We start from the raw sequence: 16,195 nt of genomic DNA, 5'->3' as shown, positions 1-16,195 counted from the left end.
CTTCTGTGCTGTCTTTACCACTCTCTGTAGCCTCTCCTTGTCTGCTACAGTGCAGCTGCCGTACCATACTGTGATGCAGTATGTCAGCAGGCTCTCAATGGATGAGCGGTAGAAGGTCAGCAGCAGGTTGGAGTTCAGTTGGTGCCTCCTGAGGACTCTCAGGAAGTGTAGCCGCTGCTGAGCCTTCTTGGTGATTGACGTGATGTTCTCTGACCAGGAGATGTCGGCCGAGATGATGACGCCAAGAAACCTGATGGTGTGGACCCTCTCCACACACTCTCCATTTATGTAGAGGGGGGCTGGGTCTGTGCTGAACCTCCTGAAGTCGATGATGATCTCCCTGGTTTTCTTGGTGTTGAGAGCGAGGTTGTTCTCAGAACACCAAGCAGCCAGCTTCAGGATCTCCTCCCTGTAGGCAGCCTCATCACCCCCGGAGATGAGTCCGACCACTGTAGTGTCGTCAGCGAACTTGACGATGAGGTTGTCATTGTGGGCCGGCCTGCAGTCATGGGTGTAGAGGCAGTACAGGAGAGGGCTCAGCACACAGCCCTGTGGGGAGCCGATGCTCAGCGTGCTGGTGGAGGAGAGGTGGGGACCTAGTCTCACAGTCTGGGGTCGGTCTGTTAGGAAGTCCTTTATCCAGGCACATGTGAGAGGGGGGAGGCCAACAGTGTCCAGTTTTGTGCATAATCTGTCCGGGATTATTGTGTTGAACGCAGAACTGTAATCCACAAAGAGCATCCGGACGTAGCTCTGCTGCTGCTCCAGGTGGTTCAGCGCAGAGTGAAGAGCTACAGCTATGGCGTCCTCAGTGGATCTGTTCGCGCGGTATGCGAACTGGTGGGAGTCGAAGTCTGGGGGGAGATGGTCCTTGATGTGCTGAAGAACAAGTCTCTCAAAGCACTTCATGATTACCGGAGTGAGGGCCACCGGTCGGTAATCGTTCAGGCTGGTGATGGGAGATTTCTTCGGCACCGGGACAATTGTGGAGGATTTGAGGCAGTGTGGGATGACTGCCTGAGCCAGGGAGAGGTTGAAGATCCTGGTAAGGGTGGGGGCGAGCTGGTGGGCGCACGCTCTGAGCACCTTGCCAGGTACTCCGTCTGGGCCAGTAGCCTTCTTGGTGTTCACCGCCAGGAGCACCCGTCTGACATCGTGCTCCTGGATGGTGAGTGGGGTGGTGCGGGAGCCAGATGGGGGTGTCGGTGTGGGTGGGGGTGGGGGCATGGTTGGAGCAGATGCATGCTGCTGAGAGTCGAACCGGGCAAAGAAGCAGTTTAGCTCCTCTGCCAGTGTTGCGCTCTGATCTGCTGTCGACACATCACAACCTCTGAAGTTAGTGATGTCCTGTATGCCCCGCCACACCTCCCGAGTGTTGTTGCTGGACAGGTGGGACTCTATGCGCATCCTGTGGTCCGCCTTGGCTCTTTTTATGCCTCTTTTCAGGTCAGCACGAGCAGCACTATACAGTGCTCTGTCCCCTGACCTGAAGGCAGCGTCCCGGGCTCTGAGGAGTGCGCGGACCTGGCTGGTCATCCAGGGTTTCTGGTTAGGGAAAGCCCTGATGGTTTTGTCCACAGTCACATTCCCGATACAGAACTGAATATAGTCCAGTACCGTTCCTGTGAGTGTCTCCAGCTCCTGTTGTTCAAAGATGTCCCAGTCTGTCTGTTGGAAACAGTCTTGGAGTTTGGCGAGGGCATCATCAGGCCAGGTTGTTACAGTTTTTGTGGTGGGCCTGTTCCTACGTCTGAGGGGGGTGTAGGCTGGGGGAAGCAGGAGGGAAAGATGGTCTGACTGTCCGAGGTGGGGGAGGGGTACGGCCCTGTATGCATGCTTGATGTTAGTGTAGACATGATCCAGGGTGTTCTCCCCCCTTGTAGCACACTTAACATGCTGGTAGAACTTCGGGAGTACAGTCTTTAAGTTGGCCTTATTAAAGTCCCCTGCAATAATGTGAACACCGTTGGGATGAGCCCGCTGTTGTTCGTTTATGGCGTTCAGCAGGAGAGAGAGCGCCGTGTTTACACTGGCGTCGGGTGGCACATACGCCGCTGTGACGATAACAACAGACAGCTCTCTCGGCAGAAAAAAAGGCCGACATCTAACAGACATGTACTCTATGTCCGGACAACAGTGTTGGTCTATGATTGTCCCGTTGTTACACCAGTTATCGTGCACATAGATACAGAGCCCCCCTCCTCTGCTCTTACCGGAGTCCTCAGTCCTGTCCCAGCGTAGCAGAGTTCGGCCTGCGAGCTGCACGCTAGCATCGGGTATGTCCGGGTGAAGCCAGGTTTCAGTGATGATCAGTACACAACAGTCCCGGACGTAGCGGTTTCCAGCGAGTAGTAATTCCAGGTCGTCCGTTTTATGTACCAGGGATCTGGCGTTGGACAGGTACAGGCTCGGAAGAGGTGGCTTGTGAGGTTGTTTTCTTAGCCGTAGCATAACGCCGGACCTGCAGCCCCGCTTCTGCTTCCTCTCCCTCCTCCGTCTGCGCCGCCTTCCAGACCCGATAACAATCCACGGAGAGTCCGGTGGTCTCGCTATGTCGTCTGGGATGTTGTGCGTGTGGTGGAAGTCACTCGAAATAGATATCTGGTGTTGGTATCCGATATCCAAAAGCATCTGACGGGTGTACGGGATGTTCGCACGGCCAGTCGTGCACAAAAGACAGAAAAACGACAGAAAAAGAAAGAGAAAAGAGCACTGGAATGGGGAGCCGTAATCACACTCCACCTTTTACAGACAGTTCTCTGGATAGATTTTGCATCAAACGCACAAAATTATTAATATTAGCAATGCTAATGACAACTATAAATACACAGGAGAGAGATATTACAATTATTAGATAATGCTGTATATTAAGACCCTTTAATAAACCTTAGTAGGTGGCCATTAGACCATTAGGAGTATATTTGGTGTTTGTCACCTGTTTTTCAGGCCTGTCTCCTCCAGTAAAGAAGGCAGAGCTGGACAGTCCATCTCACCAGGAAGACTCACCAAGAATGGGCTCCTTCATTCAGCACCACCGTCCTGTCATAGCTGTGCACAGTGGTTTGTAGCACGCAGCCTCACACACATATACATACACACAAATTATTGTTCGAGCAGCATTCCTGAGCACAGCATGACACTAATTTTGTTTCTAATGATTATTTTATTTTATTCCAGTTCTATGGTTTTGGTTTCTATGTTCTTGTGTTTTTTTTTATTTGAACATATTTATATTTTAACAGTTTATTTAGTTGGTTTAGTTTTCAAAGTTTTGTAAAGCACTTTGGTCAACACTTGTTTTTAAATGTGCTATATAAATAAACTCAACTTGAATGTTGACACTTAGAATAATAGAACGAACAGAATATGATTTCAATTTCTTCTCAGGTCTGTCTCGGAGTCCTCACGCCTCTTCATCGCTTCACTTTCCATCTTCTTCTTACTTCCCTCACGGAGCAATCCGCTATCCTCCACACCTGGCTCAAGACCCACTAAAGGATCTGGTCTCATTAGCCTGTGATCCAGCAAATCAGTCCCCCAGCTCAGTGAGTACAGCTACATCATCCAAGTCCAAGTATATTTTCCTTGCTATATCCCTAACCAGGTAACTACTAGTTTAAATGCTACCCAGAAAATGATAAAATTCTTTCTCCAAAATTGGGTCCAAAATAGGGTTTTACATTGACTGTAGGAAATTTTTAGCAAAGTTTGAACCAAGTTTTTTGTGAATTTTCCAGCTGAATGGCAGCACCCAGGTTAAAGTGCCCAGCCATTACATATCCTCTCAGATGTTGGCACCCCCAGGACCAGCACCCTCCCTGACCAGTCCTCCATCGTCCCTCCCCAGAGCAACACTTCCTACAGAGTCAAAAGCCACCGCATCCTCCTCCGATGGGGGAACAAATTCCCCAACATCACCCAGTAAGTAATGATAAACTGAGAGAAGCACGATCATATTTAATGTTCATGTTTCTGTCTTTTCCTGAATTCCTTTTGAAACATTCAGACAGTGAAACACACAAAAAACAAACAAAAACAAAAAACACTCATTGAGAATTATCTGTAAAACTATATGCAATTCACACAAAACAGATGTTGGTTTGGACTGGTTTAGAGAAGAGCTAACATTGTTAAAGCTGCTGAATCATACAACCTTAATTGAGCTTGAATGTTTGACTATGAAACTGATGTTACTGAAACAAACTTCCACAGCGTATTCGGCTCCTGGGACCCCTCCAGCCAATCGATCCTCCTTTGTTGGAGTCACCCCTCGAGACCCAGGTGGACTGTACCAAGCCCAGGTTAGTATTTAATATTAGTATTGACTAACGATTATTTAATAAAGCAAATCTATTTTCACTTTCTCATGGTAGTATTGCATATTGTAACTCAGCAAAAGTCTGTGACAGATATTGCTGTAATTCAGTTTCTTCCTTTATTCAAACTGTGATGAAGTTGGATGTTTTATGAATACTTATTTAACCTGAGTAAACTGCTTTTCCTTTCATGTTTTGCTTCAGTCTAAAAACAAAAAGCTTGCTTTTATGCAAGCTACCCCTCATGCTGGTGTAACAGCTTTATGTAAAAAGTCAATGTTTCACAGCCTAAATACATTTATAGGCAAAAGATTTCTAAATTTCTCACTGAATGTGACGCTTCAATACTGGATGTTGGATTATTCATACTGACAGAGACACTCTGAAGTGGCAGCTGAAGTGACCGTTTCAGTTGTGCCAGCCAAGTATCAGGTTGTTGAAGGGGTCAGTTTAGCTTCATTTCCAGGAACCAGGGGCCTCATTGACCAATATGTTATGAATCTTCTTAAAATTTTTCTTAATTTGTACTTGAGAAGTTTTTAAATCAAACCTCTCCATCAGATTTAAAAAGGTGTTCATAGACTCAAAATTGTTTTTAAGGGGAAAGTGGTGCAATGTAAAAAGTAAAAAAAACTTTTATCTATCTTTACATACTGTACTTTCTACAGTTTGTAAAGAAAATTGTCGCCTGCTGTGTCCAAACACATCCAGCATCCTTTTAAGATGCGGTGCACCGATGGAGTGAGTGCATGCATCCGATTAAATAAAACCTTCCAGTGAGTCTGAAGGTAGGCCAGTGGTGTTATTAACCAGGGATAGCCTTGATCTCCTAATAACACTGATAATTATAATAAAAACCCACTGCTGTAGTAAAAATTTAATTATTAAAAACCACATTCAGTCAGTGGATCTTTCACAGGTGACTTTGACGTTATGGAGTGACAGTGCATGTGGCTGAGGCGAGGTTGATTTAATGAGCATGTGTGCGCAGTCTATGGCACCAATGGTGCTTGAAAGACCAGGAGTACAATTAAATCTTGTCTTGTCTGCAATTTTCCTTGAATGATTAATATGAATGAAAAATAAAAATGAAAGTTTTCCCCTGGGGGGAAATTATTACATTAGGACACATTCTTAAATGTTTTGCTGTATATTTTAGAATAACAAAATGCTTTGTAAATTACCCAAAATTATTTTAAAAGCATTTAAAATCATTACTATAATTTTGTTATTGTGTTTTAATTAACTGAACAACAAAAGGCAACACAAATGCTGACTGACACTCAAATGTCCGTCTGAATATTCCTGAGTGTTGGTAGAATTTCTTTTTACCTGAACACAAATCCAGGATACGAAGATTTTCATGAATGCCAGAATCTTTATAATAGTTAGTAAGACTTAAAAAACAAATTTGTTTGTAAGACCAGATAGTTAATGAGGCCTCAGGATCTTTTAGAGGTCCCGTCCTCCATCTCTTTGTTTCCACCACAGGAACCAGGAGCTTAGATTAAAATTAAAGATTAAAAAGTTTGAATTAATGTAGGTAACAAGCACTTTCATGTTTGGAGGCTGATTTGATAGACTGATTTTGGTATTTTAACACCAGTTTAGGTTTATCTCTAAGTATTTCGATATCACACACAAACACATACACACACTTTATTCCACCATTTTTCTGCAAGAAGATATCAACAAATCTGAAAGTTATATATCATTTTTTTTCCTGTTCATTCCAATATTGCATGTAAGGTCTGATGGCTGATGAAAAAGCTGATAAGATGGTACACAGGTTAGTGAAAATAGTTTGATCACAAACCATCGCAACACAGATGTGCTGCATGCTTATAAAGTCCTGGGACAGGAAACAAGCTTCCAAATCTGTATGTTATTTTCCAATAAACACGTCATAAATGAGTAACCACTTCTACAAGGAATAACATTAGATATAATCACAGATTAAACTGTGTTTTCTAGTACATTTATGAATGTTTACAGTGTGCTTCTAAAGCTTTTTAGATATGTATATTAATTATAAAGATTGTCCACAAAGTCTTCAAAGAGTAAAAAGTACAGACTGAGCTCATACATTTATTGTGAGGTGTGTTTTCACTTCTGTTGCAGTCGTGGTATCTGGGTAATAGATTAAGGAAAAAAAGACAGTTTATGCCTAAGAACAATGAAGGGGAGGTCTCATTAGAAAATGGTTTGTTTCTTCTTAAACTGGCACTGTGTTTTTTACTGTGCTGTAGTAATTTGTGTGTATTCAGTGTAAGATTGAATAGAAAGCTTAGCCTCACACTGACGTCATTCTGCTGTTAAAGTGAAGCTCACTGTCTTGGTTGGATTTCTGAGTTTCTTTTTAAATCTAGAAAATAAAATGAAATTGCAAACAGTGATCATGTTTTTTCTTCTGTTGCAGTCATGGTATCTGGGTAACTGAACGAACTCTGGAGGAGACATGATGCTTATGGAAGTGCTGTCCTGGAGGAAAGGAGACAATCCTGTTGGGACGTGACCAGAAAAAGAAGGAAAAAAAAAACGCATTCAGCACTGTAGAAACACAACACCTGATCATATATAAATATACACGATACTATATTTATATATGTGTTTGTATCCAGAGGAGACCACCTGGATGGAAGATGGATGCTGCACAGCTGTTTTTGCAAGTCACTACATGACTGTCACAAAGTTGTGATTTTCAAGGAAAAGTAGTAGATTGGTGAAAGGTTCAGGTAAATTACAGACCAGAACTGGCCTCAACACAGCATATCCGAGAAGCTTGTAACTCAACAGTGTCCCCAGGATGAGGCCTGAATTCCTGGGATGTATGTCAGCCTTTACTCCAGGCCCAAATAGAGCCCCAACACCAACAACCCTAACCCAGAATGCCCCTCTCCGCTGCAGGTGCTGCTTATAATATATGCAAATAAGCCTCCATTATTTTCCAAACTGACTATAAAATAGAGCCTGTTGAATAATGTTTTTTTTTTTTTTGCACTTTTTAACTTTTATTGAAACAAGCTGAAATGGCGCATTAACCTCTCTCTTCCCATCCACCAAAAGACAGAGGCTTTGTCTTTTTTATTGACAATCAGCCTGAAACCATTCAGTTGCTTTGCAAGGCTCATGTTTTTTTAAGACTACTTGATTGTGCTTTTTACCAGAAAACACGGAACAGTGGAATTTGTGTTCTGTTTCTGCCTCCAACCCAAAACAGACAGTGCTCCAGCTGACGCCAGTACAGGTTGGGTGCACGGCGGGACCGTGATGTTACTGTTTCAGCAGTGACAGATGCAGTGTTTGAGTTAAGTGGCAGCAAAGCCAGCAGCACTCTGTCTGCTGAGTTTCAAACTGTAGCCTGCTGTGGGGAGTTCCTGTGTGTGTGTGTGTGTGTTTAGGTTTTACTCATGTTACATGTTTACACACTCACATTTCAGACATGTCTCTTCTCTATAGGGACATCAAGTCCTTACACGTGCATCATCAAGTACTAAAAGTGAAGATGAAGTTTTGGCTGTTTGTAGTTGAGGCTACAGGAAATGAATGTACACAGCTGCGTGTGTGTGTGTGGATGTATGTCTTTTTCAAGAGATATTGTGTGAATTTGGTTTGTGTTACAGATATAGAAAGCACCATACTAAGGCACTAAGTAAGTTTCTGATGCTGATGAGCTCGTTGTGAGCATGTGTGTCAGTGCTCTTGACTAGTTTGGACCTGTGTGATCAGTGTGTGCAGCAGCAGCTGTGTGGTTCTGGTTCAGGCCGGGTGAGACTCGGGTGAACAGGACAGGTGAGCAGCAGGTTGGTTTCAGGTCCAACCAACACATGGAGCATTTAAAGCAGGGTTGATCCTGAGCTATCTGTGTCCAGCCTTGACCCTGTGTTTGCATCCTCACTGCACTGCAGTGGCAAAGTAATTTTTTGTTTTCGCCGAATTTCACCGCTTCTAAGACTTAGTGATATTTCAAAAGTATTTATTCTGTTGAAAGCTTACCTAATGCATTTTAATGCTGATTAAACAGGTATTTTCTTAGGTCCAGACAGTTTTTCCTAACTGACAATGTAAACATCCCAAAACCACATGCTTCTGGAAAGAATAGAGTCATAGCGGAGGTAATAAACACGTCTGTATTGGCATTCCAGAAAGAGCTCCAGACCCTGTACTCCTCAGACTTTCCATGAGGTGTTCATCATTTCACTGATTATTGTGGAGATAAACATTAAACACTAAACACAAAAGAGTTTTTAGGGATGATAGTTTATAATTGGTGCCAAATTGTATTTTATCTGTAGTTATGAAGTAGCTTTTTGGTCTGTTCCCTGTGGTTGGGAACAAAAAAATGTTTGGTGTTTCTGCTGTTTTTTTTGTTAATTTTGCTTTTTTAAAATAACTTATGTTATCAACAGCAGATTGTCTGTCTGCTGACGTTATTCCAGAATTCGTTCATACCGGATCTGCACTCCAAAAGTTAAATTTAGTGGCAAATCACACAACAGCAGGCATCTGAAAAGATGGAAGCAAAGTTCGAACCGACATTTGTAACCAGCAGTCACCTCATGTTCAGATAATTTCCTCAGGCTCTGTGTCTCAGCACATTCAACAGGAAATTAAAAACAAATGAAGATTATCTGACGTGCCAAGTCTTTTTAACTTTGATTTCAGTAGGAATACAGAGGAATGAGGAGATTTCATGTGTTCTGATGCCTGTGGGTCTGAGCTTTGACATTCAGTCACTAAAAAGAGATCTTCTACAATATATGAAACATTAAAGTTACTGCATGACTGCCTGGCTATGACTCAATCCCTAAATATGTTTCTGTATATTAAAACCACACCAAGCATTGTCTCACTCCATACTTATATATCCATTATATTCATTACATTATATTAAAGTTGGACTCTGATAGTTTAATGTTGTATCCAGTATTTATTTCATTCTGAATGTACTGAAACTCAGAGCCTGAAGAATAAACACGTGGCAGGGAGCAGATAGTTCATCTAGAAGTTTGGTTTTAGTTTTGTTTAATTTTCTGGAGGAGGCAAACATCTGTGGGATCACAAAGAACAATAAAAGTACAACAAGCAAGGGAAAGAGACCATGTTGCATCATGAAGTGTTTTGCTTTTAACATGTATTTGGTTAAGATGTGGACAGGTGTGTGTTTGTGTGTGCAGGACAAAAGCTCCAGTTTATCTCCTTTTTCCTCTTTGCATGTCTAAATGTATCAGTATTGGAATGAGTTTTTTTTTTCCCTACACAAGCATGTGCACACACACATACACACGTACAAATACACAGTATAAGGCTTCTAAACTTTCAGATGTGTCTTCATTTGATTTAGCATCTCTTTGGTCCTTGTAAATCAGTCTGTTCACTGTATGTACACAGGCTGCACATCAGCATCATTTCTGTAGATCCGAAGTCTCTGGTGGGAGAAGTTTGCTTTCTATGATGAGGTAAACCTTATTCAGGGGTTTGATAAAAACCCAATTGTTTTCCTTAATCTAACCAAGCAGCTGGTAAGGTTACCTTGTACCTGCATGGACTTCCAGAAGGCATTCTGCAGGAAGATGGGAAGCAGACTTCTCTTGATCTCTCTTCCTTTATCTCTTCAGTGTGTCCCAAGAAAGGTTTTTGATGTGGAGAAACTCCTCATATAAGCCGCCTTCTGGTTTATGGTTCAATTGGATCGGCTTAAAGCTGATGTGGGCTGCATGGTGTTGCTGTGGTCGCTGTGCTAACCTCAAGAATGCATGGCTCAACCTGACGATACCTCCTCATTTCTATCCTGCTTTTCCTCCTCTTCCTCCCTCTGCTCTTCATTAGAGAACTGTGGGTGGAAAGGTTGTCTGTTTCTTTGAATTTTGATAACAGCCATGCTCTTAAAAGCTTCTATTTTGCACGATGTCTCATAACACATTATGTGCCTTGCCTTAAGTTAGAAAACAGAAACACTTAATGGGAAGTGACGACACTTTTCATGGATCAGCTGTTAGCACTTCTAAAAAGCTGCATGTGGGATGGCTTGACTTTTCTGGTTAACGATTTTAGGTTGTGGCAGGTTACCCTACAGACTCAAACATGCTAAACTGACTTAAACTGATGGTTATTACAGAGGTTCCCTTTTTCTTTCTACTGCTCCCATCTGTAGATTTCATTGGATGTAAATCTGGGAGGGTGAGAATAGCTCAATGTTTGACTTGAAATCTGATCTGAATCACATAGAGTACATCCTGCCATCAAACCAGCTGAGACTAACAAAGCTTTGAAACAACAGCAGTGCTCAGATCAGATCAGCGTTTAGAAAAGCTTCAAAATGTTGGACTGTTTTCTTCTGTCCTGCAGACTGGAAGCTGATGTTGGCCACACTCAGGTGTTCTCGTTCAGCGGCTCTGCTGTTTAAACTGATACAATGGCTGAAATGCGAAATAAACATTAACTTGTAACGTCACTCACGCTGCTGAATTTCAGTGTTTGTCTGTGTGGCAGCAGTGTGTGGTGACATTTTGGCTTCCATGGATGTGAAAGTTGAAGGTTTTGGACTTGGAGTTTGTTTAAATGTCCCAAAAAAACAAACACAAAAAAACAAGCCATTTTTAGAGAGGATAGTTAACTGTGTCATCATGTTTTAATATTCATCATTAATACAGACATTCCCATTTGATAGTGTTTCGTAGAGGAGAATGTCCTCTCTGTGTTGAGCATGCAATGTCAGACATTTAGCCTCTCATGCTCCTGGAATTGAAGTATTTAAAACTTCAATAGTCTGCAGTTCTAAAACTGGTTGTGAAAAAACTGCATGTGACTGAAGGCTGCAAAGGGCCACACATAACTTAGTTCTGATCTGAATCACATAGAGTACATCCTGCCATCAAACCAGTTATGTGTACTTAATACTACTTTTACTCCACTCGTCTTTTTTTGGGGTTAATTTGTTATTTCTTGTAGAAAACACAGCCATGTGTATAAAGATATGTACAAATTATTAGTTATAAAACTTAGTTTGGATTGAGACAGTAAGTGAACCCATGAAATGGGGAGACTGTGGCTGTGTTAACATGTAGTTGTGTGAGAGATGACGAATAAGGATCATTTCAGACATGAAGTTACCTGGATAACATACCTCTGTGTTCTTTCAGTGTTGGCAGCCAAATTTTTAGACATAAATCAATTTTTATTGGATGCATTTTGCAGAATTACAAATTAAATTGAGTTGTTAGTTTTTTTTTCTATGTTTTTCTGTTGGCATGTTATCCATCATGTAAGTTAATATCTAAGTTAAAGTGGCCATAAAATGTATGTGACTTAGAATTTAAAAACAGCTCATTCATTTGGTTCACTGAAAATTTGCTGACACATCTGTAGACGATACAAATTCATGACTTTCTAGGACGTTTGTAGAGGAGGCCCATTCCATGGTGAACATCCTAAATAAACCTGCTCCAAACTTACCCAAAACTGAATATAAAATGTGTTTGATGTTGACAGATCCAAGCAGAGGGAGAACTGCACTGTCTGTTATAAACACTCCCCCTTAATGGGAGTTCTGTCAGAAACTATAAGCCTAATTGAAAAGTACTTCCCACAAAATGATGGTGCTTCAGCTTTATATTTGAAGCTGTTTTACCCTCTAAGGTTTATTGAAAAAAAAAAACACTGCTGAAAGACACACCAGTATAAATTAAATGAATCAGCTTGATGGAGGGCCATTTATCACAAGTGAAAACATTTTAGGATGAAGTTGTTCTTAGATGGCATGAAGACAGAACAAACACAAAAACTTCCAAACAAGGATAAAATGGTTTCCATGTTAAAATGCTGAACAAATAAAGCCCTGATAGGACTGACTGTGGCTGAGTCGGGTCGTGTCTGGGATTAAATGCTGGATTAGCATCAGTAAAGAAAACTAAAACTTGTCAAGCTACAGTTTCTTGGTTAAATTGACAGAGTAAACCCAAAGACAAAAACACAGTGAGAGATTCCATACATCAAACTGGGAGTGCAGAGGTAAATTTCATTTCTCTGCTCCAGCTGATTGCCATGATGTGCATTCTGTGTTTAGTTACCATATCCCTGCTCAGATCTGTACACCAGCAGCACCAGCTGGCAACCGTGAGCATCCATCAATCTGTCACTAAATAATCACTGTCCTCATGATCTTTGAAATTTCCTAACCTCGAGTCAAGAGACGGATGCATTCAAGGGTTGTCTTAATATTGTAAAAATGTCATCACTGTTAATTCTTTATTCATTTAACTTTGTGTTTGAGTGTTAGTTATTTAGAGAAAAAGAGGCCAAACAATAAAAAATTTACTAATTTCTATAGATATGATTATAAAGTGAGTTATTTTGGCCACAGTGATTCTGCAGTGAAAATCTGACATAACAGCACTATGTCCACACAGAGGAAGAATACACATTATCTCTCGGTCTCCATTCTGATAAACCAGCAGGTCAACAGCAACCAAAAATGATCTCAACAAGCAGTGCCTGTCTCTGTACTGCTACTTTCATCTTCAGTGTTTTGTAAGCTGTGCTTAGCAGTACTGGTTGTATGCAAACACTCAATGTTGCCATCACAGTGCAGGACCTAAGGTGACAAGCCATAAAGCAACCCAAAGAGTTAAGAAACTGTAGAGAAAATGCAGCCACTGACGTTGGAGGCTTCGTGCTTCTTCACATTACACAGGAACTTAAGCTGTGTCCTTGTTTTTGTTTTCTCAAGGTTGCACTTGCAAAATATTTTACATGCAAAAAATTATGAACAGCTACCAAGAACAGAGGAGGGGAGAAAATCAGCAGCTTCTCACTTACTGATAAATAGTTGATGATGTCTAAAAGTGTTGGAATGTTTCTTTATCTGCTTTATCTTCAGCTCAGCTCTGATGCCACAATTCTGTCCACCCAGGACATGTTAGCCTGTCTCACAGTTCTGATCGTGTCTCAGTCAAAACATATGATCTGATGTTATTAGTACACGTGTCGTGTTTGTACTAATATGGATAGGAAGTCACTGTAGACGGCATCATTAGTTTGCTCATCTTTTGACCATTTTCATATTTTCTTTACAGTATTTGTTAGTGATCTAAAAGCTGATGGCAGGAGTAAAATTGAGGTCTTATGACAGCAAAGACCTCATACTGTCTATCATAAGGCAGACTGTGTTGGCTTTATGCTCTAACTCAGCTTTGTCAAATAATTACCAACAGGAAAACCTATCATATTTGGTACACATTTGTTATGTATGAACAATTACTATTTTATTCATGAGCTTTAACTATGCAGCAATTAGTGCTTCCTAACTAAAGTTATAAGAACTGAAAACTGATGGCTGACTGAAAAATCAGATTTCTTGCTTAATGTGGAGAAGATGTGGCCAGGAGCTGAGTTCCTCTGACAGTTGAATATCAGTAATGGTCAGTACTGACTTTGTGTTTGCAGAGATGTCATGATTATTTGGTGATTCTGTTCTCTGTATGATGTAGCGCAAAGCAACTGCTGCTTATATTGCTGCTGTTCTGCTGGCAGAGGATTTTTATAAAATTCACCCCATCACAGCCGGAGTTGATTTTATTGTGATTTGAGTGTGTGTCGTGCTGCAAACTCATTTTACAGCACAAAGCGTAGGTTTTGTGGAAAATTTTATTTGAAAACCTTTGTTCTGTCAACTTTTCATGTGATTTAATACTCTACTCTCCTGCTGCTGTTTTCTGCAAAATTACCAGAGTTGCAAGAATTTCAAGTTTCCTTTTGTGTTTTTCACGACTTTACAAAATCCCTCCTCTGATGTTAAACTCAGCGCAGATGAAAAAATCTTTAAAATTTGCAGAGGTGCAGCCTCCCTGTGACGGGGAAACCACACTGATCTGACAAGTTTAAGTCTGCAGGTTTGTTGCTGCTGCGCCGTTTACTCTGTATGCTGAAGACTGTGTAATGAATGAAAGGATTGTTTCTCATAGATTTTTATGCTTTTTTATCATAATTTTTCAGATATTGTAAAGGACTGCTTTGCTTGATTTCAGATATATTTATATATGTATATGTATCCCTTACATCAGAGAGAGTGTAGGCATGAAGTTTCCATATGATATTGCATGAGTACAGTCCACACAGGCCTTTTCTCAACAGCTGTGCACACATGAACTGAAATGCTTTATTTGGCCATGAGATAACTAAATATTTTTACAAACAAACATGAGGTCTTCCAGATAACAGTCGACCAGATTGTTGTGAAGCAGAGAGCTGTGGCGTCCATCAGTCTTGTTATCTGCTGTACTCAAACACTTTAAAAAAAATGTTAAAAAAAAAAAAAAAAATTATAATAAAAAATAACAGTATTACTGCTTTGCTTATTCATCGTCTAACAAAGAAGTGTCCCAGAACTGTCTTGTCTAACCAATGAACTCATCTTGATGACTCTAATTAACTGTACCATTGTACAGTTTTAATACATTGTAGCCACTCAGAACTGTGCAGTAATGCACAACTGGTATACAAATATTTTGGAAAAAAAAAGAAAAAAAACTTTAGATGAGTTGAAGGTACGTTTACTGAGATTGTATTTGGAAGATGTGGACTGTTGACCTCTATGTTTACTGTGGAAAGGGCTCCTGCTCCAGATTGGAGCAGTTTTAACAAGACCGCTGACAGTTTGTTTCAGATATCATCAGCCTTTATTTCCACAGTAAAGTTCTGGGCTTCTGCTTCAAGTTTCTGTTCCTTTGTGAATGTATCATGATTTAAGTGACAGCTTTTCTGAACTCGTGCATATGACATATTATTCATCTGCTGTGGGGGATATTAACATATTTGATAAAATGTCTTTAGAACCACATTTACCATTGTTAAACAGATTCTAATTCATTACTGAAAACGAATATGTTTCCCTATGCAAAAATATTACATCAATAAACAAGCTATACAACTTAGAAACCTCGTGTTTGTTCATTTGGTTCATATAACGTCCTTATGGTAATTATGATTGAGAAGAATTCTACAATATTACCAAGTTTGATGGCAGTTGTTGAAAGGAAGTACAGTAGGGTGTCCTCTGAGCTGCATGGAAATGATTAGAAAGGAAGTTCATGGCATAAATCAAACATGTCTTTTTCTGACACCAAACGTCTTCTGAGACATTGATTACAAGAACTTGATATATTTTTCTCTTGGTTTGAAAGATCTGATTTCTTAAATGATATTTCCATGTTACACAAGTTTCTTGTACCTTAGAATGACTTGGTTATTAGTCAGGAAAGTGTCACAAATCTATTTAAAAAGTTTAACATTCATAAGGCTGCTTGCCCTGATGCATTATATGGACACACACTACGTCACTGTGCTAAGCTGCTCAGCATGGTCTTCACTCAACTAGTCAATCAGCGTGAGGACAGACTGAGATCATGCGTGAAATAAGGAAGGATGACAGTGAGTGTACTGGTGTAGTCCAGGCAGGTACATAAAGTGAGAGATCGGGGTCCAGGCCAAACCTGTGCCATTCTGAGGGGTAGCCTATCATCCATGTTCTCACCAGCTCTGTTTCTATCAAGTAAAAAGTAAATTAAAATTAATTATTAAGTTCACTTATAAAATAAAATGGGTATGCCAAATTGTACCCATATTTGTGTCACGTGACGTACAAAAGTTAAAATGGCTCTCCTGTGTCGAATGACACCTTTCATGGTTTGAATTTTACTTTAAAATTACAAGAGGAGTAGAAACTAGCTTCTATGGACGACCAAAACTGCCAAAATTAAAAATACAGAAATATAAAAAAGGTTCAGTAAACAAATTGATGTGCCAATAAATTATATATATATATATATATATATATATATATATATATATATATATATATATATATATATATATATAAAACC

General features: G+C 40.5%; 1 protein-coding gene across 3 annotated transcripts in view; it reads left to right on the top strand.

Annotated features, from left to right (window-relative positions):
- The window catches only part of nfic (nuclear factor I/C), a 32,247-nt gene extending 16,996 nt beyond the window's left edge, over window positions 1-15,251 (top strand). For all 3 annotated transcript variants that reach the window (XM_042005652.1, XM_042005653.1, XM_042005651.1), the window contains 5 exons: window positions 2,947-3,060; window positions 3,388-3,545; window positions 3,738-3,921; window positions 4,213-4,301; window positions 6,736-15,251. In XM_042005652.1, coding sequence (XP_041861586.1) covers window positions 2,947-3,060; window positions 3,388-3,545; window positions 3,738-3,921; window positions 4,213-4,301; window positions 6,736-6,756 — 566 coding nt within the window. In that variant the 3' untranslated portion in view covers window positions 6,757-15,251. The remainder of the gene's footprint in view (window positions 1-2,946; window positions 3,061-3,387; window positions 3,546-3,737; window positions 3,922-4,212; window positions 4,302-6,735) is intronic.
- The last annotated feature ends 944 nt before the right edge of the window (window positions 15,252-16,195 follow it).

This window comes from Melanotaenia boesemani, chromosome 14 (genome assembly GCF_017639745.1).
Source record: "Melanotaenia boesemani isolate fMelBoe1 chromosome 14, fMelBoe1.pri, whole genome shotgun sequence".
NCBI classification, from domain to species: Eukaryota; Metazoa; Chordata; class Actinopteri; order Atheriniformes; family Melanotaeniidae; genus Melanotaenia; species Melanotaenia boesemani.
Note: the sequence above shows the minus strand (reverse complement) of the source record. Positions and strands in the feature narration are given on the sequence as shown.